The following is a 22,310-nucleotide window of genomic DNA, read 5'->3' on the forward strand; positions in this document are numbered from 1 at the left end:
GCAAGCATAGCTGGGAGACACCAGTCGCACCCAGACGTGATCACTCTTACAACCCAAAACAACTGTACCTCCCATCATCATCTTCGTCGACATAGATTATCCCCGTCCATCCTCCTTATCTAATGTCCGACTGCCCGAGTCTATTCTTTTTGTTGGGCTGTTTTACTCTCTAATCCAGTCTTGACGCCTGGATTCTGGGGTACAACGAGCAACACAATATCGGACCAAGTGGCTCTACCTTCGACTTCCAGCTTCCACTAACGAACTGTGTTTGCTGAACGCCAGTGGGCGCTTGGATACATAACCTATCAAGACTATTTGTTTATCCAAACGGGTTTCTTCGTTGCTCACTTATACTCTGGTCGCCGCCCCCGTGGTCGACAACATGACCGCGCTCAACACCTTGCCGGCCGAACTTCTCCTAGACATTGGAGAACGTCTTGATCGCAGAGACTTGGCCTCTCTGATCCGTGTTTCCAGATCTTGTCACGCTGTCTTGACCGACAAATTATACAATGTCAGAGGCAAGCAGGAGGCTGTGCGTTGGGCCGCCGATAATGGCAGCTGCTTGGTCATGAAAACCGCGCTATCGCGATCCCTCGATGAGAAGGAAAAGTCCGAACTCGTCAGCATGCCCATCCTTCGTCCGCTTGTGTCGCCAGACGGCCGCCGCCGGCAGCTAATGGCTACTCCGCTTGCTCGCGCGTCGTATCGTGGTCATCTTGATGTTGTCACCTATCTCTTGGATGTTGGAGCATGCCAGGAAATACCGTCGTACCGGCTCTGCAACTGCATTGACTTGCAAAGTATCTTCGAGGGCTTCGAAGGCCATGATTTCCCCAATGTCCCGAATTGGTATCCTCTTCACTACGCAATATGCAGGTAAGTCTCGAGCCCTTGCCGTTTGGCATGCTTCCCGATTTGCTTGCTCTGAACAATGCTTCAAAACAGTAAGAATGAAGAGGTCGCTCTGCTCCTTATCGACCGGGGTGCGCCCTTGGTAGGGTGTCAAGGTCGTCCCCATATCACTGCACTCCAAAGTGCCGCTGCGAACGGCTGTCTAAAGGTCGTACAGCGTCTCGCGAAACGATACCGTGAGCTGAATCATGGCCCTCTGTTGACTCCCGGGCACAGGGTAGATGTAGGTCGTCCGCCAGCCCCCAATGCAACCGATGCTCGTCTCAACTCTGCGATGCACTACCTCGCGCTGTGTCCGCGTCGTGAATATGTTCGCGACATCTGTCTCTACCTGATGGACCTTGGGGTTCCGCTAGATACTCCATGGGGTAGTAGGGCCATGTCGCCCCTTCTAATGGCATGCGCATTGGGAAATTTCACGGTAGCTAGTGAATTTGTGCAATTCGGAGCAAACCTTCAACGTCGGGATCTGACAGAGCAGGAACGTCAACAGCTTCTCCAAGAAGACGTGTTGCCCGAACACCGGCAAACAAACGCCTCATACGTGTACACTGCCATGGGAGCCACGTATAGACGAGCTAAGCAGGCCGGCGTTGTGTGGCGTCCAGGCGGCAAGGCGCGCTGGGAAATCGAACGGCAGAACTTTATCAGAGTATTCATCCAGCACAATGGCAAGGTTAACGTACCCGTCAGTCGAGCTGGTGACACCGCTTTGGCAAGAGCAGCCGAACGAGGGCTCGCGGCTGAGGTCCGAATACTTATCTCGGAGGGAGGCGCTGTTGTTGACAAGCCAGATGCGTTTGGAATGACGCCGTTGTGCAAGGCTGCTCTACGCGGTGGATTCGCTGCCGTTGAAAGTAGGTTTACATCACCATTACATCTCAGTGCTCCGCTTTCTGATGGGCATGTATTAACTTGGTTCACAGCGCTCTTGGAAGCCGGGGCGGACCCAAACCTTCCCAGTCGAATTGGTCAAATCACCGCCCTGGAGATTATCAGTGGCATGATTGCGGTGCCAGAAATCGAGCAGATAATTATCTTGCTACTACGCTACGGTACGCGTGTGGGAAGATTATCCCCTCGATCTCCCCATCAGTATGAACGAACTCACTTGATCGGGTTGTTGAAGCGAGTTCTCGATCGTAACAACCCTTCAGACTACTTGGCCGTGTCGACAATTCTCGAAAACAGTACTGAAGCAAACATAGCGCGTGGGTGTTGGCAATACGCAGCCGAGGTTGCCCTTCGTCTCGACAAGAATGGGGATTCCAAGAAGCCAGGACACAGACAATTGTGCTTACTTCTAGGTACCTTTGGTTCCAAGGTTGGCTATGCCTTTGATGATTCCAGACTCTGCTCGATTGTTAAGCAGCTCATCAAGACAGGCCACCCGGAGAACATGTCGTGTCTGTTTTACCTTGGAGGAGGGAATATGGAACTTCAATTGCGGGACTATTTCCCAAGCGTGGTTAGGACACTCAGCGGCGTCTTCACTCGAGAAGCGATGCTGGCCTTGGCCTTGACTCATAGTAAAGAATCAGCGTTGCCTTTGGTTTCTCAATTGCTCGCTGACAACGATATCGACGTCACTGGGATACTTCACTGTCTCAGCACCAAACCGACGCTACTTCATCTGGCTTGTAGCAACGGCGACTGGGGATCCGCAGGCCTTCTTATCACCAGAGGTTGTTCCGCGAACGCTGTTAATGGGTGTCTTTTAACGCCCTTGGCGGAGGCTGCAGCGGGCGGTTACAGAAAGCTGGTCGAAGCTCTGATGGACTGTACAGCGGCTGATCCACACGAGTCATTCCGGAGTCCTTCAGACACCACCAGAGTATTGCAAGATCACTTGGCAGTTCAAAATGACTTTCTTCGCCCGCCTCCCGGAGCCAAGCTCTCCCAATTCGTCGTCCGTGAGCTCATGAAGCTCCAGGGTGCACCTTTAGGGTTTACCGATAGTGATACCAGCAATCAGCACTCATTGGACCCATCCCTTCCCAAAAGAGGGGCTCGGAACCGTTACACGCCACATCTCTTTGGATTCTCTGCTCTTGAAGCGGTAAGTTGCGTATATTTGTAGGTCGTCTTCGCAGTCCCGATTACTAACCTCCTGCACAACTTAGGCCTGTCACGAGGGACACACCGGTGTCGTAAAAGCAATTCTCAAACGTCACCCCCTTGCAAGACATACCCATCTCCAAGTTCAAAGGGGTTTCATGCTCGTAAAGCCGTCGTCCAGTCTTCTGACTGATACGATCATGAACGGACACTGGGACACAACGCACATTTTACTCAACAACGGAGCAGATCCCAACCAGGGCATCCTCCGCGGCTGTCTCGACCTGACTCCCCTCCACATCTGCGTGGAGGCACTTGTGCACACAGTCCGGTTGTACAACGCCGAGGCCGAGACCCTTGCTTCCGAGCAGCCTATACCCCCCGGCTCCGAGGCTCCGCCCCCGTTCCCACCGGATATGCATCCCCAACTGTTGCCGTCCGTCAAAAGAATTCAGAAAATTGTTAGTGTCATTGCGCACCTAAAGAACAGAGGTGCAAAGGAGGAATCAGACAATTCTGTATTCAGGATCGTTCACAAACTGGAGGGTGAACCGTTCTCGCATAATACAATGGACTTGTTGAAGAGGTTGATGAACAGAGACGACCCAGAGTACATGGGGGGAAGATTCATGGAGAGACATGAGGTGGTGGTGACGAGGAAGTTTACGCTGGATCCGGAGGGCAAGAAGATTGTTCTGAGTGCTGAGGCAAACGACGAGTCGAAGAATGAGGGTAAGGGTCTCCCGAAGAAAACAAAGTAACCATGGCAATGACGGGGTGGCGCACTTTGGCGGTATTTGGGTCGTGTTGCATAACTCTTTGCATTTGTTTTTGGGTATTTTTCGCCGGATCAGCGATATGGTCATCAAGGTTTGTTTTGGGAAGAGCGATTAATTAACACAAGTACCAAGTAGCGATTAACAACATGAAATGTTTGAATGTGCTTCAAGCTGCGATGTTTTGTTGACCTGGATGATTTCGTTAGACTCCAATAATGAGCCTTACACAATGCCTGTGCAGTTTAACCCCACAGTTTGAGACATGGCAATCCCTTGGGCTCTTTGGCTTTGACACAAGCTCCCATATGGTGTACTTGATTTTGACAAAAGCATATTCACAGCTTGAAAACGCCTAGGGAAGTTGACTCGAGGTCTCGAGCTAAACATCATACGAGTAGTGGACTCTAAACTTGACGATGGTTAGTCAAGACGTGGTCGGTCCCATCCCGGGAGGAACAAGGGCCCCAAACAAAGTGGGTCTCCGACCAACACCATGCGAAGCTAGTTTAGAGATTGGACTGACGTTGGGCTCTAAATACCTATCCTACAGCACTATACTTGACTTCTCTCCTCAACTCTTTTCTCTCCTTTTCCCATTACTTTGTCCTTCTATTTCAAATCATATAAAAATGGCAAACAAGAAAAATAAACCTCCCTCCCCCTCCCCCTCCCATCCCCCCTCAGCCGGTCTAGCCCCAAGCACCTGGGCCAGCGCCCACGGAAGAGGAACTCCCAGTCCCGACACTCGCCCCCGCCGCACGTCATTAATAGCCCAACTCCAAATGCGGCGCTCCTCGGGGGTCCTGGGCTTCGCTGGCAAAGCCCTCGCCATCTGTCTACTCCTCTTCTTTTTTTCGACTGGCGCCTACGGCGGCATGATCACCGGTTTCACCAATGGCTTCTTTGCCGCGCTCACACGGATCAAAACCGACCCTTCGGTCGTCCGGGAGTATGAGCCAAAGGAAGAATTCACGGGGGTGAAGGCGGTGGATCAAGTTTTGGTTACGCTGGTGACGTTTTTTGCTGCTTGGTTGGATGCTGGGGGCCCGGTGGAGGGAACATCGTGGGAGGAGACGTGGGAAGGGCCGTGGCTAGTGGGCTTGGTAAAGGGGAGGGAGGGGACGCGGCGGGGAAGGACGTGGGACGTGGATGTGCCGCTTTGGATGGCTATGGTGCAATTTGCGGGTGCTTGGGCGTTGGTGAGTGTAGAGGGGGCGAGGAGGGGCAACCAGGGGAGGGTAGTTGGTTGGTGAGTTGATTTTTACCTTTGCTGGTTTGGTGACTGCTCGTGATAGAGGAGTTGTGGATGACTTGTGTTGAAAGGGGAAGAACGGGTAGTGATGGCTGACGGTTTTGCAGGACTGGGTTCTGGGGTATGGGCATGCAATTATTGTCATACACCATCGCTGGCCCGATTTACTTCATCGTCTACTTGGTTACATCGCCCGTAGCAAGTGGCAGCGACGTGGACGCGCTGGTCGTCGACGGATGGGAGATGGCCATGCTGCCAGTGTGCGTCACAATGGCCTTTATTGTTCCGGCGTTCATGATGGGATTACCAAGCATGCCGCAAGCTGAGCACCAGAATTGGATAGCTACCTGGCAGGTGTTTCCCATTCTGCAGGCTAACCTGATTTTCTTCCTCAAGAGCTTGTGTGGCTCTTCTGATGCTGGAGCAGAGGGGAGAAACAGCAGCAGAGTCACGAATGGGGGGAAAGCGGCCGGCGCAAGCCCGGTGTATCGATTCACGATGAGCCTGTGCATAGTAGCTCAACTGGCCTTCCTTGCCATTGCGCTGATCCCGCCCACTGCTTTGCCAGAAAGCTTGGCTGCCTCGTATCCGTGGCTCTCGACGATGTTGAGGGAGGTGAGCATTGGTTCGGCTCTCCCTAGGGCCCTATGGAATCCACCGTCTACCGATACGGCGAGCGCGATCCGGATTGCATATTTGGCGCCGTTGGCGAAGCACTTTCTTCAGTGGGATGTGTACAGCGGTAACTTTGCGCTGCTCACCTGGGCTGCGTACCAATATTGGGCTGCTGGAGTCGGCGGTTTGAAGCGATTCGGCAAGGCGTTGGGCTGGTTCGTGCTTGGTGGGCCGGTTTCGGCAGCGGCATATCTTTTGTGGGAGAGAGATGAGGCGGTTGTCGAAAGAGAGGATGAGCGGGGGAGAAGGAGAAGTCGGTAAACGGTGAAGACGGGAGACGGGAGCTTGATCAAGAAGAGACGGACCGGGGCAAGTCGAAGTCGAACTCGGGGACCGGAAACCAATGACAAACCCCGAAATGCGGGGTTCCGAGCTTGTGGGTCCCCTCACTCACTGCTCGGCGCAGATTTCCCGTATCCACCACGGAAGGGGCGCGTGGCGCTGGAGACCTAGAGGAGGTATGCACGAAAGGGACAAGGATCCGAAACAGGATTCAATGTCCATCTTGGCGACCTTCCCTCTTTTTACCTGTCATCTTCATCCCACCTTCTGTTCCTGACTTTCGTCATTAATTTCGATTTCCGTCTGTTCCGGCCAAAACACTGCACTGCCCGGACACCACACAGTACAGTACCTATCTTCCTTCCCTTCGGTCGCAACTACTTGTCGCTCCAGTCGCTTCTTGCCGACATCGTCGCTCGTTTCAATCCGAACTCGCTTCCGCTTTGCTTTTGATGCACTCGGTCCAGTCTGGGGCCGCCGCTTTCTAGAGATTTTCTCGGGTTCTTCCCAGGGCCCGCGCAGCTCCACAGAAGACCTAAGCCGGGGAGCTGACCACCATCGCCGCAACGATCAATGACAGCAGGCAAACCGCCCATGATATACCGTAGCTAAGCCCCTGTGATGACCTGATCGGCCCGCCAATCCTTCGAGTCGATGACATGACCGTGACTTCTACACTTACTGCGTAGAGATACCAACAACAATTGCGCTGGCGCAACCTAATCACCACCATTTCCAAATCTTGACAAGCGACGCCATGAACCTCAGAACCCTTGGACAAGCAACAGCATGAGGAGCTTTACCAGGAGCACGGCCGACGAGGGAGGCGCCAGTGTCGATAATGCTTCGTTCGAAAAGGGCCTCAGCATCTTCAGTAAAACCGGCATCTTGGCCCCTTTGCGCAAGACCGCGACATCGGCGACAACGGTGACCAGGACTATCAAGGCCTCAACACAACAGCTGTATCGGAGATACGTCCTCGAGCTCATATTTCAAGAAAAGGAACTGCCGCCTTCAAAAGACGGCCGACATATCCCATTACGACCCCATCATGACAAACCCCTGATCGACGAACGGCGAGGGAGCGCATATATACCAAACACGATTCGGACATCCCGCTACACCGTCTACGATTTCCTCCCGAAGCAGTTATTCTTCCAGTTCTCGCGCCTGGCCAACTTCTACTTCCTTTGCGTCGGTGTTCCTCAAACCATTCCGGGCGTCAGTACAACCGGAAACTTCACAACCATCATTCCCCTATTATTCTTTGTATTTCTTACTGTTGTCAAGGAGGGATACGATGACTGGAAACGCCATCGGCTCGACAAGGTGGAAAATGCAAGAAGCGCGACCGTCCTCCGACCCACAGGCCACGTTGACAGCCGACAGGACTGGCGGACTGGGTTTGGATTACGAAGAACACAGGACAATAAAACAGTGGCGGTTGAAGACGTTATCCCCGACTCGGAATATCAATGGCATGCCGCGCAATGGAAGGATTTGAAAGTCGGCGATGTCATCAAGCTCTCCCGCGACGAGGATGTTCCCGCAGATATCGTGCTGCTGTACGCCGACGGCGAAAATTCCATGGCCTACATCGAGACAATGGCCCTCGACGGAGAGACGAATCTGAAGAACAAGCAGGTATCCAAGGCGTTGCAGCGTTGCAACACCATACAAGGCATTGCCAGTTGCCAGGCCGAGTTCGTGGTGGAGGATCCCAATCCGGACCTCTATCGATTTGACGGAAGAGTAACCGTGGACGGTGAAACGTTGCCGTTGACTTTGAATGAAGTGGTGTACAGAGGCTGCACGCTACGCAACACAACATGCGCGATCGGTATGGTCATCAATACGGGAGAAGAGTGCAAACTCCGACGAAACGCCAACCGGCACCCCAAAGCAAAGAAGCCGGCCATGGAGAAAATTGCCAACAGGATTGTCATCAGCCTTGTTGTTGTGGTCATCTCCCTTTCCGTCGGTTGCTCCATGGGCTATTTGATCTGGAAAAATGCTTATGAGCGCAAGGCATGGTACTTGAAGCACCTGGGAGTCGACTTTGAGGATATCATTATCGGATTTTTCATCCAGTTCAACAATATCATTCCTTTGGCGCTATACGTTAGCTTGGAGATTGTCAAAATTGGGCAGATGTTAATGCTCAATTCCGACCTGGAGATGTACGACAAAGTAACCGACACGCCAGCCAAGTGCAACACCAACACCATTCTCGAGAATTTAGGGCAGATCGGTTACGTCTTTTCGGACAAGACAGGGACTTTGACTGAGAATGTCATGAAGTTCCGAAAGATGAGCATCGCCGGAACGACATGGTTGCATGAGATGGATATTGTGAAGGAGCAGGAAGAACAAGGGCTCACCCAAACGAAAACGAAGGGCAAAGAGCTCAACCTTATGTTGGAACCGACTTTTGAAAACGACAACGCATTGACAAAGACAACAACCGCTGTGTCAGTTCATTCACCTAACCCGCGCCGGTCATCTTCACAATGGCGGTCGACTGGTCGGCCTGACCATGTCCAGCCAGAGGTCACGACTGAGGATTTACTTGAGTACATAAGGCTGCGCCCAAAGGCTCCGTTCTCGAGGAAGGCAATTCAGTATCTTCTTGCTATGGCCCTCTGCCACACCTGCTTGCCAGAAATCAGAGACGGGGAGATTGAGTTCCAGGCCGCTTCACCCGATGAGCTTGCTCTTGTCAAAGCCGCTCAAGAGCTTGGGTTTCTCGTGGTTCAACGGTCCTCCCAGTCCGTCACGCTCCGTATATCGCGCGGTGATGGCACTGAATTGGAGCGCACCTATCAAATCCTCGACGTGATAGAGTTCAGCAGCAAGCGAAAGCGCATGTCCATTATCGTGCGATGTCCCGATGAAAGGATATGGTTGATTACCAAGGGCGCCGACTCCGTCATTCTTCCAAGGCTGAGGATGGCACAGTTGGCAATACAAAAGGCTAACGAAGTGCGCAAGAGCTTGGAGGTTGAGCATGAAATGCAACGCAGGAGTGAAGCTCGAGAACCACGTAACAGTTTTGGCGGCCGGCCCAGCCTTACAATCCGCCGCAGCATCAACCTTGCCAGACAGAACAGCGTTGCTGGACCTAGCAAGCGCCCAATCACCAATCGTAGTAAGTCGTTTGAGGTGGGTAGAATGTCCCTGTCTGCACCAGAAAATCGCCTCAGGCCCCAGGTTACCGTTCGCACAGCATCCTATGATGTGCCTTACGAGGACGCTGTAGCGGCGTCAGTGTCAGACAAGTTTGCATTCCTTGACGATCCTTCCGTGTGCGATGAGGGTGCTATCTTCACTCGATGCTTCAAGCACATTGATGATTTTGCAACCGAGGGCCTCCGAACACTTCTATTCGCTCAACGGTTCTTGTCCGAGTCTGAGTACAACACATGGAAGAAGCTTTACCGCGACGCAGAGACGAGTCTTGTCGATCGTCAAGAGCGCATCGAAGCGGCCGGTGAATTGATCGAACAGACCCTGGACCTCATCGGTGCCACGGCAATCGAAGACAAACTCCAGAAGGGTGTCCCAGAGACAATTGAGCGTCTCCGACGAGCTAACATCAAAATATGGATGCTCACTGGCGACAAGCGTGAAACGGCCATCAACATCGCCCACTCGGCTCGGCTTTGTCGTCCTACTTCCGACATATATATCCTCGACGCCACCAAAGGAAACTTGGAAGGTCAAATCATGGACATTGTCGACGAGCTAAACATCCGGGCCGAAACCATGCCTACTGCGATTCCCAACCACACCGTAGTAGTGATCGACGGTCACACTTTGGCTGCTTTGGAAGAACCGGCAACACACGGGAATGCCAAAGAACTCTTTTACAGCCTCATCCCGACGATTGACTCGGTCATCTGCTGTCGTGCCTCCCCCGCCCAGAAAGCCTTGCTCGTTACCGCCATCCGTAACCACTCCCATCAACCGAGCACCATCAAAAAGAAGGGCTTCCTCGCCTATCTGATCACACCTAAACGAACACCACCACTTACTCTCGCCATCGGCGATGGTGCCAATGATCTGGCGATGCTCTCAGCTGCCCACGTCGGCGTAGGCATCTCGGGCCGGGAAGGTCTGCAAGCCGCGCGAGTTGCTGATTACGCCGTGTCACAGTTCCGCTTCCTCTCCCGCCTCCTGTTAGTACACGGGAGATGGAACTACGCTCGCACATCCAAGTTCATTGTTGCCACGTTCTGGAAGGAGATGTTCTTCTATCTGCCTACCGAGCTGTACCAGCGCTACACTGGATATACAGGCACCAGTCTTTACGAATCGTGGAGTTTGACGGTGCTGAACACGCTTTTCACAAGTCTGTGCGTGATCGTCCCCGGAGTGTGGGAACAGGACCTGAGCGCAGAAACGCTAATGGCCGTGCCAGAACTGTATGTCTGGGGCCAGAGGGACGGCGGGTTGAATCTGCGGAAGTATCTGGGATGGATGGTGGCGGCTGTTGCACAGGGTGTGGTGGTCTGGTGGGTGTGTTGGGGTCTCTACGGTGGGATTGCGGTGAAGGATAATGGTCTGTTTGCCGTGGGCAATTTGGTCTTTACCGTCGCCATTGTCTGGACCAACTTGAAATTGCTGTACGTTTTTGTCCCCTCACCCATTTTCACTCTTTTTCTTCTTCTTTCTTTTAGGCACAACCCTAACCTGTCAACCAACAACAGCATCATTGACACACACCACAAGACCGGCATAATCCTTGGCGCATTCGGTATTACCTTTGCAGGCTGGTGGATCTGGCAGATCTTCCTCGCCAGCGCCTACGCCCCGGGTGTCTGGCCTTACGCAGTCCGCGGTGGATTCTTTTCCTCGTTCGGCCCTGATCCAGCCTGGTGGGTTGCTCTTTTTGCGGCCGTCGGCCTGCTCACCGCTGTTGAACTCGGCTATAAATCCACCAAGCGGAATATGATTATATCCGGACTATGGAGGCTGGGATGGAGGAAATGGATGCAGTGGGAGACATGGAAGGGACTCCTTGCACTCGGGAGAGGAGGAGGAGCGAGGGGAGCAGGGCCCATGTGGGCTTGGGATGAAGCAGGTGGTGAGGGAAGGAACGTGGAGGAGTGGGATGTGGAACTTTGGCAGGCTCTGGAGCGGGAGCAAACCGTTAGAGAGGCTTTGAAGGGGATGGCTAGGGTTGGGCATGAGGGCGATGGGCCTGAACCTGAGGAAATATCGAAGGAAGAGGAGGATAATGAGAAGAACAGGGTTGAGGAGAGTTCGACGATAGACAGCGAGGGACAGCATGAGTCGGCAGTGGTGGAGAGTCTTCAGATCTCGAAATAGGTTTTCGAGGTTGGATGCTCTCTGCTTGTCTGGATTGTGGAAGGCAGTGAGTGTAAGTGGGGAATAGTTTGGTCTTTGGATTGCTTCTCTTGGATACATACGCATCGAGATACCCTTTCGTACATGACATTATAGATTTCATATCTTTCATAGATGATATTTGGAACACCAACTGCCCAACATCGTGGAACATGGTGGGCATTGACGGCGATGGGACTCGGGCCGACGGTCATCCACCTATCAATCTCCCTTGGTGATGGCTGACCAACAGTCACGCGAATACCAGGCACTAGGCACAACGAACCAACTCAAAGCCTGGTTCCCAGTTTCTACGGTACATAAGACATGGGAACCGTGGGATTTGTGTACTTGTGCCTGTGCCTGTGTCTGAGCACCTATGACTGCGACCGCAACGGTGACTCTTGAGTAATCGGGCACAGAGAAAGTTGTCCTTGAACCTAAAGAATGAATATTTAAATTTTTTAAATTGTTTTTCTCCTCCTGACTGATTTTGGGCGACCACGAGCGGAAATATCGAATCAAGTAACTTATGCTGGTAGCTGGTAGCTGGTAGCCTGGTCGTCAGTGAGGATGTCAGTCAGTCAATCAGTCAGCCAGGCCGATCCAGCAACCGGGAGGAAGAATCGAAGGATGAAGAAACCCAGTAACTCAATCAAAAATTTGCGGACACGATGCTGACAAGTTGGTATGTGCTAGAAAGTTACTTTGGGAGGCAACCGCTATTATTCGTACTGGAACACGGGCAGTATAGTAGCAAAGGTTAAGAGTCATGAGAGCTCTGTTGTTATTTGGTTGCTTGTGTGCTGATGAATGTGGCTGGGACAGTGAATCCAATGAGATAGGATCTTTTTATGAGGAGAGCGGCGTATTTATGGTGGTGTGTGTGTATTTCGTTCTTTTCTTATTAAAGAATTTGGGATTGGAGAGGACTCCCAACGTTGAAGCGGGTGTGGCAGGTTGCACGGATAGAAACCGTCGAGTGTTACACAGCCCGGTAAAGGTTTGTTTGTTTCACTAGAGACATCGGGTCAACTTACCTAAACGTATTGATATCTAGCTAGTTCGTTTCGTTCTATGATCAAGGCGTGATCTTGCTGCGAATACGCCGTTCCTTATGTCAAATATGTCGTTTGAAATTAAACCAATGCCTTTGTAGTCAGTGCAGTGTGTAGCCAGACGAAGCAAGTCAGTTTATCCTTGCAAGATTTGGGACAATTCGGTTCAGCATTGAACTGTACATATCGATGACAGGCTTTAGGGCTGAGTATAAGTGGGCTTATAAATACAAGCTGTCTGTGCACTTTCAATAACAATCGGACCTTATCCGTTCAATCGGGTATGGTGTAGCGGTAACATCGTTGACTCTCACTTCTTAGGAGTGACTGCTCTCTCAACAGCCCCGGGTTCGACTCCCGGTATCCGAGTCTCAAACATTCTTTTTTCTATCTTTCTCATCTTCTTTTTTCCAAGGATATCCGGGGCTTCGTTCTTACCATTATATTGATTTTCCTCCCTTGTTCCTTTTGTGTCCGTAATGTTTTGTTGTTGTTTTTTTTACTTAATTTCGTTGGGTGTAGTGAAGTTGAAACATTCAGGGCAGGGAAGACATCTGCCATTCCTACTTTCTTGTAACAACTACTACAACAACCCAAGCAAGACGATACAAAATTGTTTTGTCGTGCTTTCTTGCAGCAGCCATTCTTGGAGACTACTACTCCCGTTTCAAACGTCCGGGATCTCAAAACAACAACTGTAACCGGCACCTTACCATTGTCCCTTCTCGGCATGCCTTGGCTGCTTGAGATTCCAAAATAGGAAACCTTTTCGCTTCAACTCCGGAAAAGTTCAAAGTGGCGTCGCGATAGCACGTGGTAGGCAGGGTTGGCTATGGCCAGAGAGTGGTACAAAGGCTGAGGGAGAAACTGTCAGAGATCTCTGGGCATCTGCTTCTTTCTCTGCTGGGTGACCGATGAAATTTTTGCAACCCCCCGGTGACATGGTTTTCAGTGCTCCATCTCCTAAATTTTCACAACACTGGCGTAGTGGCCTCACAGTGTATCCATTTATCGTACAATTTGTACATCGTATTCGCCAAGTCTGTGGGGACCGTGGTGACATGGTTCGTCTTGGAGAGAAGGCTTTGTTCCTTATGTCCGCCCCATTTCGTATCGAGGTTTGTATGCAAGGTTCCTCGGTAGCGTGAAGCGAGTGTTGCAATATTTCAGTGAGCTTGTGTTCCGATCATGTCTCGAGCTCGCCTTTTCTTTGCTGTAATGCTGTCCGTGGGTGAAAAATGAGTACTGTACGGTTTCGTTTATAGTAGAATCCGTACCCGGAACTCCTAGGTATGTAACGTAGGCCGCAAAATTACACTGAGGTATGGTGTTTAATTTCCCCTTTATCCTGTTGGTTTCCAGCTGGCTATGCCCTGCATATTTGAATGGTTGTTTTGAGCAGGGGGCCGAAGCATTCTGTTCGGCGTGCTGTTTCGGGCAAGTCAGGGTGTCATCGGCTCCATGAACTGACATGGGTTGATGAATGAGATCTGTGTAACGTACTTTGAGCTGTCAAATTCGAAATGGTGTGGTCAAGCCGCCGAGCCTTGTGAGCGCAACGGATGCATCGACGTCCAAGAGGGTCGAATTGAAAGAGAGCTGTAGTATAGATTTCCCCATGGTTGCGGCGAGTGTACTCGAGAATCAATTCTCAAATTCCTCGGACGTTTGTTACTGGTAACCTGGTCATCCTCGTGAGATATGTTCATAGCTATTGCCAGCCAGCAGTAGGTGATGGCCGGCACTTTGAAGCTTATTGAGGGTCAAGGCCCGCCCAAGGCTCTGGCGAGATGCCGAAGCACCCCCCACTGGCGCATGGCTCTCGGACGGCCCAAATGTCACGGATCATCGGACGACAAACATGAGGGCTAATTGACGGCTCTGATTGGGCGGTTCTCAAGAGCACTTTCACCGAGGCGATGCGCGATGGTAATGCCTTGTAATCGCGACCTCTTTCCTACGCTACAAAAGATACGCGATGGTTAAATCAAAGCCCGATACCAAGGATTGTCCTGGCCGAGAGACAAGATAAATTGGGGAACTGTGATGGGAACACGGGACGTTTGTTGTGTTGGCATGGTGAAAATTCAATCGCACCCTCGTCGGCATTGACTTGAGAAGGCGCAGCCCCGCTGCGTAGGGCTAGAACGGCCCGTAATTTACAGTGTAACGCTCCCTAGATGGATCCCAGCGCTCGAAGCTGATGCCTCCATAAAGCAGACTAGTGGGAGTGGGGTCCGGTGAAGGAAACAGACACGTAAAAACAACGAGAGCAATAAGGTTGGTGACGGTCGGATTCCTTGGGAAGCAAATGACTCGTAGGAGCATCCAACGAACAACCGAGAAGAAGGATAAAGGTAATGATGAGCACCTCCCGTTGGTTGGCCCAGCTTATTCCAATCAAGCATTCTGCGGGCTGCAGCCACAAAGCCAAATATTGACGGTTGGAGGTGTCAAATGGAGCTGATGTGCATGCATCTGCGCGTTGAGGCGAGCTGTGCCAGACCGGCCGGCGCGCAGCACTGCATACTACGTACGGCAGCAGCGAGGGAGAGACGGGACCTGCGAGCACCTCACATCCACTTTGTCGGTGAGCGGTCCAGAACGACGACATGAGTTCAACATTGGATCGATAATACACTACTGTGTAGATCCTTTGGACCCTTTGCAGGTCAGATGAAGTGACTGACATAATGCCGAAGACAAACGATGTCAAAAGACAATCAATGACGGTTACAGTCGTGAGGATCAGATGCGCCGTGTCGACTTGGCGAGGGGTAGCACGTCATACAAAGCTTCTTTTATTCCATATCTCAGGCACAAAGCCTGGGCGGCACAGGGGGATCGACGAAACAGAACAACTCAAACCACTGTATGACGGGCCAGACTGGAGTACTGACTCTTGCTCGGTAGGCTTCCAGCTAGCCACTGTTAAGAAGCTGAGGGTGATCTACGCCTAAAACCCGCCCAGCTTCTTGTCTTCACGCTAGCAGAGACAACAGCCAACGCTACCATTTGCCAGCGCGACCTGCTGCGACCAAAAGTTCCTCTTGGAAAGGGCGCCCAAGTGGAAGGGAAGTCTCGACTGGGCTGTTTCCCAGTCTCCTGTCTGCCGAGTCTTAGCAGGGGCACTTCGGTTGATCCTACCCAAGACCCGATCCATCCTCGCATCACCCAGGATTCCCTGGTCGCACTCACTTCCTCGCTTCTCCTCCCTCGGCTTCGTTTGTTTCGACCGTGGCGACCGTTGTCACACATCGTAACTGGGTGGGGTGGGCTCCATCGGGCAGACACGAGAAAATGTCAAGCTTGAATCTCGCGCTCGCGAGGTCAGCACTAGAGGTCTTGACTTGTCCCAAACTCTACTCAGACCCACAACGCCTCCAACAGGCTCAGTTCAACACCACGTTCCCGCTTGGCAAGATTTCATTCCCTCCCGCCTATGTCACTCTGCGGCCACTCTCAATAGTGCCCCGGCTGTCAAGGCATCACTAGCCAATGCTGCTGCCATTGCTTCATGGGACGGTACCATGGCCGGGGTTTTGATATATTGTATTGTACGGGCGCACTGTAGGTGACTAAACATCATCATCATCATGTCCGCCATCCGCCACAGCCATCACTAGCTTCGGCTGTCTAGCCCGGATGAGGTGACAACGGGTCAAGCTTGATGGGTAAACCCATCGAGAGGTTTCCCGTCCCCGGTTCCCACGAACTCGGCTTCCCCATATATCCTGCCGTTTCCCTGTGTCTCCTTGTTTTGACTCCTTCAAACTCTCTTCGAATGAATGTCACCCAACCCTCCTTTGACACTCCCACCGTAGTATCACATACCGCCTCCGTGCTACAATCCGGACGTCGTCTTACTTTTAGCCTGTCGATTCCCCAGCATCAAAGGAACTTCCATACCTGACGGCTCAACACCTCTCGACCGGTTCAGTCACACCCAATATCAACCACAAGTGTTACCGGTATTTCATCCGGACTATTATTCCTTGTCTGGTGCCTGACTGTCGCCTTTGTTTCCAACTCTTTGTTGACGCATCACCGGGGACACCAAAGAGACGGCACGACCTCGATTCTGGAAGGCCATTTATAACCCTCAGTCACCGAGTCGAACAACTGGGCATTGGTACCAATACACATCCCGACATACTCTTCCAGCAGAAACTCAAATTACTTCGACAAAATGATGGTTCCATCGTTAAAGGCCCTCTTGATGGGTGAGTATCCCCCAAGTCTGCCACGAGCTATCCGACTAACAACCTACTTTTAGCCTTGTCCACCCCCTTGGCCAACCAGGGCGTTCCGACCGACACCTTCGGCAATGGTGGCAAGGCCGTTGCTGCCCTCAGTAACGGCGTTAGCCTACGCATCATGCCACTTGGCGCATCAATAACGTATGGGCAGGGGTCGACCGACGGCAACGGTTACCGTAATTCACTGCGCAATGCCATTGTCAAGCTCGGCAACCCAGTCAACATGGTTGGATCGCGTCATCACGGCACCATGCAGGACAACGATGTCGAGGGCTGGCCAGGCTACAGAATCCACGAGGTCCACGCGAAGGCCCACACCGCCGTGCCCGCGTACAAGCCCAACGTGGTCCTCATCAATGCCGGCACCAATGACGCAGCAGGGAATCTCAACATTTCGACAGCGAGCGACAGAATGGGGGCCATGATCGACGAAGTCTTTGCCGCCAGCCCGCGCGCTGTGGTTATCCTTAGCACGCTCATCATCAACACCTTACCGGCCACTGAGAAGCGCGTGTTGGTCATCAACGACCAGTACAAGGCCTTAGCGCAGCGGATGAGGGATGCGGGTAAGCGAGTGATCCTGGTGGATATGCACGACGCAACCAAGGGCCCGATCCCCGAAGACATGTTCGATTCCACCCATCCTACTGATGTCGGGTACCGCAAGATGGCCAACATATGGTTCCAGGGCCTCGTGGAGGCCAGCAACCTCAAGTGGCTCCAGGCGCCCGAGCCTCTCGGCGGCGTGCCGGATAGCGGGGTGGTCACGGCGAGGATGGTGAAAGAGAAAGCTGGGAAGCGGGCGGAGGTTTTCAAGTCATAATACCACCGCACCGTGACGACTGGCTGAAGAAATCCGGAGAAATAAAGAAGACAGAACCGATGTTCAAAGGGATGGGTTTGCATGGCTGGCGGAGCCTGGAGTTACGGAGCATACTTTTTTCGACGTTTTTTTTTTTTTTTTTGGTTAATGATTTTTTTTCATTATACCCCCTTCGTGTTGGCGTTTATGGATGACTGATTGAACGACTTGGGTATTAGATGATAATGAATAGGTCATATGGAGCGAAGAATAGGAATTTTGTTTCTCTGGTGTGATTATTATGCCTTTTTTCCATCTTCGTGAAGGACATTAAGATTTCAACTTCATTGTCGTCGTTCAGTTCGTACTGTCTCAATGCCGGCCGTCTTGTCGAAATTATCGTGAATTTTCGATATCTGGCTGCTCAATAAAAGGCCTATCGTGTCATCGTCCAATACCCGCTTAATCGCCCATAGGAATGAACGAGCAACCTGTAGATAAACCTCCCAGATGTGGCACGAGGTTGGGTTGTTCCGCACTGTAGGGGCTAGTTGGTGAACGTAGATCCGTCCGCCGCGCCAAGATGGGGAGCAAGTCGAAGGATTGCACCATGTATTGCACATCGTTAACGATAAATTGGTCACGGACCATATCGCTACAACCAATGTGAGTAAAAAAGCAATTCATTCAAGCTTCTTTCAAACCTATCACAACCTTGACGCCATGTGGCTATTCCTACGTGCGTCATTTTACATCGATTTGTTGGGTCAGGTCTTGGTATGTAGGTACACAGTCGGAATCGAAAGCTTGGTATCTTGGTCTTCTCTTGGCTTGCATCAATCGACATTGTGGCAAATGCTTCGCTCCAAGCATCCGAAATTTAATCCTGGTTTATACCGACAGTGTGGTTTGTCCGGCCCGTAAAAGGGCCGTACCGGTAACCGTCTTGGCTGTTGATTGTGTTGGAAAGATTGACCGACTATCTAGACTTCCATATTTTGTATATGTGGGCGAAGGCAATTGAAGTTATCGTAAAGGTCAGGAAAGGCAAGATAGCTAGGTACATAGCTAGCTGGTTGAGCGCTTTCCAAAATTAGTGTAACCTTAGACATGGTCTCAGTCAATTCACACTATCAACCACCTGCCCATGTATAAGTACCAAGTTTGAAACTTGTTGCCAACCCCAAGCTCGACATGATAACATCGTCTGTGTTTTTGCACTGTTGTTTTTTCTACACTACACTACACTACTTCAAACTCCAGAATCAAGAACCTTCTCCGAGAACAAAAAACCAAGCTACGTACGCCAAAGAGACATTCAAAGCTGTATGTAACGTCTTCAGATGGTGGCTCCTAAAACATTTTTGGTTACACCAGACCACACCACACTACACTACCATCCCTGACCGTGAAACGTACCACAGACAGCCAAGCTCACCCCCAAGACTTCTTTCTCATTATGGTACTTGCTTCACCTACCGTCAACGTTACTCATATTGTCACTCCTCCTTCTCCTTCTCTTCTTCTTGAAAAGCACATGTCTTGGATGCTGGTCACTTCACAACCACCTTACCTTGTGTAGCTCCCCACATGGAAGTGTGACTGTTCAACGAAGATTCTGGTACGAACGAAGGGAGGTGACACAAACGTGTAATCAGGAAAATGTATGAGCCTGCTGCGCAAGTTGAGAGGCATTAAACCAGGTACGGCCCAGGTTTTTTGTTTCCTTTTTCTCAGGCTTTTTTTTTTTTTTTTTTTTTTTTTTTTTTTTTTCTCTCTCTCTTCTCTTTTTCCTCCAGTAAAGGAACTACTTTTACAGACAAGCTAATGTCCTGTCAAGACCCCTTCGAACGGAAACCAAAAAGCGACTTCTCATAGACCCTCAATGATTCACATTTTTATCCCGCCGCGCATCGATGGGGGAATTGGAAAAAACAAAGAGTAAAAGATCAGAAGATGAGCAACCCTGGACAAAAAATGAATCTCGAATGACTCGATAACTGGATGTGGACGAGCTGGGAATCGAACCCAGGACCTTTCGCATACAGGGGAGTATGCTAAGCGAACGCTCTACCAACTGAGCCACACGCCCGGAAATTGTGAGAATGGAAGCAATGAGTTTGGCTTATGATCTCAAAGTGAACTGAGTGAGATTTAATACGAGGTATGGAAAGGATGAATGGTGAAGTCGTTGATCGAAGAGAAAGAAGAAAAAGGACAAGAGAAGGTGAGGGACTTTCGATGATGTAAGCATGGCCCATGTGTGTGGATCAACCAATGCCAAGATAACTTACCATCTTGGTCAACAGATGAGGCACTACAAGACACAAGAGAGAAGAAGAGTGCAGATGAATAGCTGGGTTTGTGGAAATCTAGTTCAATTTCATTGTCCCCTAACGTACTGAAACCAGGGTATCAGTGTTATAATATGGATACTAAACGCAAAGGTCAAAAGACTGGCCCTAGTGTGTAAAAAAACGTCCATCCTGCTAATCCTAACGCCACTCGCTGCTTATGTAGATGAAAAGCAAATGATCCTGTATAAAAGAAAAGAGTTCCAACGCCTAAACCCCGCTTTTCCATGCAACGCTCCTCCCCGGAAGTTTTAGACGAAATGATAGTGATCGCCCTCGATTGGGACATCGGAAGGCAGCTCAGATAATACTGAAAGCGGAAGTCGTAATAGTGCTGATAGAAATGTGAGGTCGGAGGTCGTGGTGCCGAAATAATGACCAAAACGTCGAGCAATGACGTCGCTATCAAAAGAAGGTGGCACTGTGGAAACCAGTTGACGATCCAGCCGAAAGCAGTTGAAGCTGATTGCTCCCGTACTTAATACGAGTCGCTAACGACCGACTCCGTCGTCTCGGACATGTCCATGTCGAGGGGATCCTCACTCGAGAAACTAGCTTGACTAGAGGTGTCGAAACAGGTCAGTTAGTTGAGCCATCCGACAAGTCAAAAGACCCTTCAAACACCGGAGAACGAGAAAAGACAAAACCTACGATAACTGACTCCAACCCTTCTTGGAACTCGCCCTCGCAATCGCCTCCTCAGCAGCAATGACATGCGGCAACCACGGCTCGGCACCCGCCTCCCAGACCCTCCAGGCCGCCTCCTGTACTTTAGCCGGATCGGTCAAGTCGTCTACAGCGGGGTCGTTGCGGAAGTAGAGGAAGATGCGGCCAAACTGGTCGTAAATAGCCTGTAGTGTCGGCTTTTCGCACTTGCATTCGACGTTCTTGACGAGGATGGAGAGAACGCTGTGGACCTCGGAGCACGTGTTGCAGACCCAGTTGCAAGGGAACGAGTGAGGAATCACCTCCCTGCCGCGCGAGTCCAGCTGGGGGCAATCGGTGCAGTAACCATGTGTGCATTGGGCCTTGATGCACTGCTGGTCGTGAGAGGAGCCTTCCTCGTTGCATCTGCAGCAGGCTCGGGAACGCGCGGTGAAGAAGCTGGTGGGTTTGATATGGCTAGCCGGCATTGGGGCAGCCTCGACGACGGTGAGCTTTTCCATTGTTTGCGACATGATGGTTTGGCTTGGACGGTGATTGATGTGTGATAGATTCGCTTGTGGGCGAGGTTGGTGGTCCGCGCAGCTAAGGGGACGATGTCGTGTTTTGAGAAAGGTGGAAAAGTAGCAGGGCTGAGCCGATGTTGTTTGCCGTGGTGACCGTTATGACGACTGGCAGGAAGTGAAGGGTGTCTGCCAATAAGGTGTGTGATGTTGAGGTTTGATAAGCTTCCGAAGACGGAAGGGGGGTGGTCAACAAGGTTCTTGGTTGCCAAGGGACAGTAATGCGTGGGGTGTCAAGGTCGCAGTGGTCGCTGTTGAGAGCTTTATCCAAGGACGGCAAGTAAGACGGGCGAGAGAGATGTAACAGGAAACAACTTTCCGCAAACCGTGACCGAGGAGGAGGGGCGACATTTTGTTTTCAGAGATTTTATATCATGAATGGAGTTCGAGCAATTGGCCGAGGCAGATCCGGCATGCCGTTGTCGCCGAGATCCAAGTTTGGAGGCGCCCCCAGTTGCCTAGGCCACTAGCGTAGCTGCATCCACTGAGGTGCCCAAGTTCCACCTGCTAGTGCCGCGATCCCGCTGTGGTGCTATCCTGATCCCAGAAGCTGAGATGCGATTTGGCGATACAAAGTCGCCCTGAAACGACCCTTTGCTTTCTTCCACCACATCGTAATCTTCTGTTGAGAAAGTCTGCAAGGTAGAGAGAGGTAGTCACATGTAGATCAAAAACTGGCTTTCGGTTCGGCCGTGAGTTTGAGTCCCCTACCCTTGAACCTCTCACGCCTCTCTCGCGCTTTAGCCATCATCGGTGGCAGACTGGCTTCCGGACTTCCCCTTTCGTTGTCCGGGCGTGATGGGTATGGTCAGCCCTGAAGATGGATGATCTCCAAATAGATGACATCTCTTTGAAGTATCAACCCGGGGTGCATCGATCCGGCTGCAGCCATTAGCTCACAATATGGTAACAGATATTATGGGACTGCTCTATCCAAGCTATCCTTTTTGCCGACAGCATTCATCAGAGGCGCATTAAAAACGGCACTTGCCATGATGGTGTCCTCTCAGCCTTTCTTCCACACTTGAGAAGATGTTCAAATCCGGTGATTCATTGTGAGCAAAAGGACACAATGCCGAGATAACAGTGAACACAGAGACCAGGCATAACGAAGCGAGGAGATATGTAGTGTACGTTTGTGCACACCTGTATTGTTGTGATCGGCGCTCCCAAGGACAAAGGCCGAACTCCAGCTTCGGACGATCCCCACCTGATGGGCCTTGAGCATTGTGTGCATCACCAAAACTCCGAATGCATGCAAGCAAGATAATTCCGTCGAAAATTGACACTTTGAGCCT

The 22,310-nt window shown here is 51.3% G+C and overlaps 4 protein-coding genes and 2 non-coding genes across 6 annotated transcripts; 4 read left to right on the forward strand and 2 right to left on the reverse strand.

Moving 5' to 3' along the window:
• Positions 1 to 385: 385 nt before the first annotated feature.
• Positions 386 to 5,943, forward strand: B0T23DRAFT_322526 (ankyrin repeat-containing domain protein; the record flags this gene model as incomplete). Its single annotated transcript, XM_062835302.1, has 8 exons — positions 386 to 882; positions 952 to 1,775; positions 1,845 to 2,977; positions 3,042 to 3,733; positions 3,997 to 4,065; positions 4,180 to 4,228; positions 4,397 to 5,004; positions 5,115 to 5,943. The coding sequence occupies 8 exons, from the start codon at positions 386 to 388 to the stop codon at positions 5,941 to 5,943; spliced, it is 4,701 nt and encodes a 1,566-aa protein (XP_062690048.1).
• Positions 5,944 to 6,348: 405 nt separating this feature from the next.
• Positions 6,349 to 11,752, forward strand: B0T23DRAFT_217808 (phospholipid-translocating P-type ATPase). The gene is made up of 2 exons (XM_062833674.1): positions 6,349 to 10,589; positions 10,674 to 11,752. Exons 1-2 carry the CDS (start codon positions 6,754 to 6,756, stop codon positions 11,293 to 11,295), a joined length of 4,458 nt encoding a protein of 1,485 aa, XP_062690049.1. The 5' UTR covers positions 6,349 to 6,753; the 3' UTR covers positions 11,296 to 11,752.
• Positions 11,753 to 12,648: 896 nt separating this feature from the next.
• On the forward strand, positions 12,649 to 12,740 carry B0T23DRAFT_t304. The gene has a single exon. It is a non-coding gene; the product is annotated as a tRNA-Glu (tRNA).
• Positions 12,741 to 16,222: 3,482 nt separating this feature from the next.
• On the forward strand, positions 16,223 to 17,899 carry B0T23DRAFT_217848 (SGNH hydrolase-type esterase domain-containing protein). The gene is made up of 2 exons (XM_062833675.1): positions 16,223 to 16,594; positions 16,648 to 17,899. The coding sequence occupies exons 1-2, from the start codon at positions 16,561 to 16,563 to the stop codon at positions 17,451 to 17,453; spliced, it is 840 nt and encodes a 279-aa protein (XP_062690050.1). The 5' UTR covers positions 16,223 to 16,560; the 3' UTR covers positions 17,454 to 17,899.
• A 1,540-nt stretch (positions 17,900 to 19,439) lies between these two features.
• B0T23DRAFT_t316 lies at positions 19,440 to 19,524 on the reverse strand. Its single transcript has one exon. It is a non-coding gene; the product is annotated as a tRNA-Ala (tRNA).
• Positions 19,525 to 20,169: 645 nt separating this feature from the next.
• Positions 20,170 to 21,354, reverse strand: B0T23DRAFT_217896 (uncharacterized protein). Its single transcript, XM_062833676.1, has 2 exons — positions 20,438 to 21,354; positions 20,170 to 20,346 (listed from the first exon to the last, which is right to left on the reverse strand). Exons 1-2 carry the CDS (start codon positions 20,962 to 20,964, stop codon positions 20,265 to 20,267), a joined length of 609 nt encoding a protein of 202 aa, XP_062690051.1. The 5' UTR covers positions 20,965 to 21,354; the 3' UTR covers positions 20,170 to 20,264.
• Positions 21,355 to 22,310: the final 956 nt, after the last annotated feature.

The sequence above is a fragment of the Neurospora hispaniola genome (assembly GCF_033458365.1).
Source record: "Neurospora hispaniola strain FGSC 10403 chromosome Unknown B0T23scaffold_7, whole genome shotgun sequence".
Lineage (NCBI taxonomy): Eukaryota > Fungi > Ascomycota > Sordariomycetes > Sordariales > Sordariaceae > Neurospora > Neurospora hispaniola.

What these genes read in the sequence shown, in the direction of transcription:
- B0T23DRAFT_217808 (XM_062833674.1), top strand. Translation starts at nt 6,754, where the DNA reads ATGAGGAGCTTTACCAGGAGCACGGCCGACGAGGGAGGCGCCAGTGTC. An exon ending in TGGACCAACTTGAAATTGCT is followed by an intron (nt 10,590 to 10,673) that starts GTACGTTTTTGT and finishes AACCAACAACAG; the next exon opens with CATCATTGACACACACCACA.
- B0T23DRAFT_217848 (XM_062833675.1), top strand. Translation starts at nt 16,561, where the DNA reads ATGATGGTTCCATCGTTAAAGGCCCTCTTGATGG. An exon ending in GTTAAAGGCCCTCTTGATGG is followed by an intron (nt 16,595 to 16,647) that starts GTGAGTATCCCC and finishes ACCTACTTTTAG; the next exon opens with CCTTGTCCACCCCCTTGGCC.
- B0T23DRAFT_217896 (XM_062833676.1), bottom strand. Translation starts at nt 20,964, where the DNA reads ATGTCGCAAACAATGGAAAAGCTCACCGTCGTCGAGGCTGCCCCAATG. An exon ending in AAGGGTTGGAGTCAGTTATC is followed by an intron (nt 20,347 to 20,437) that starts GTAGGTTTTGTC and finishes CGACACCTCTAG; the next exon opens with TCAAGCTAGTTTCTCGAGTG.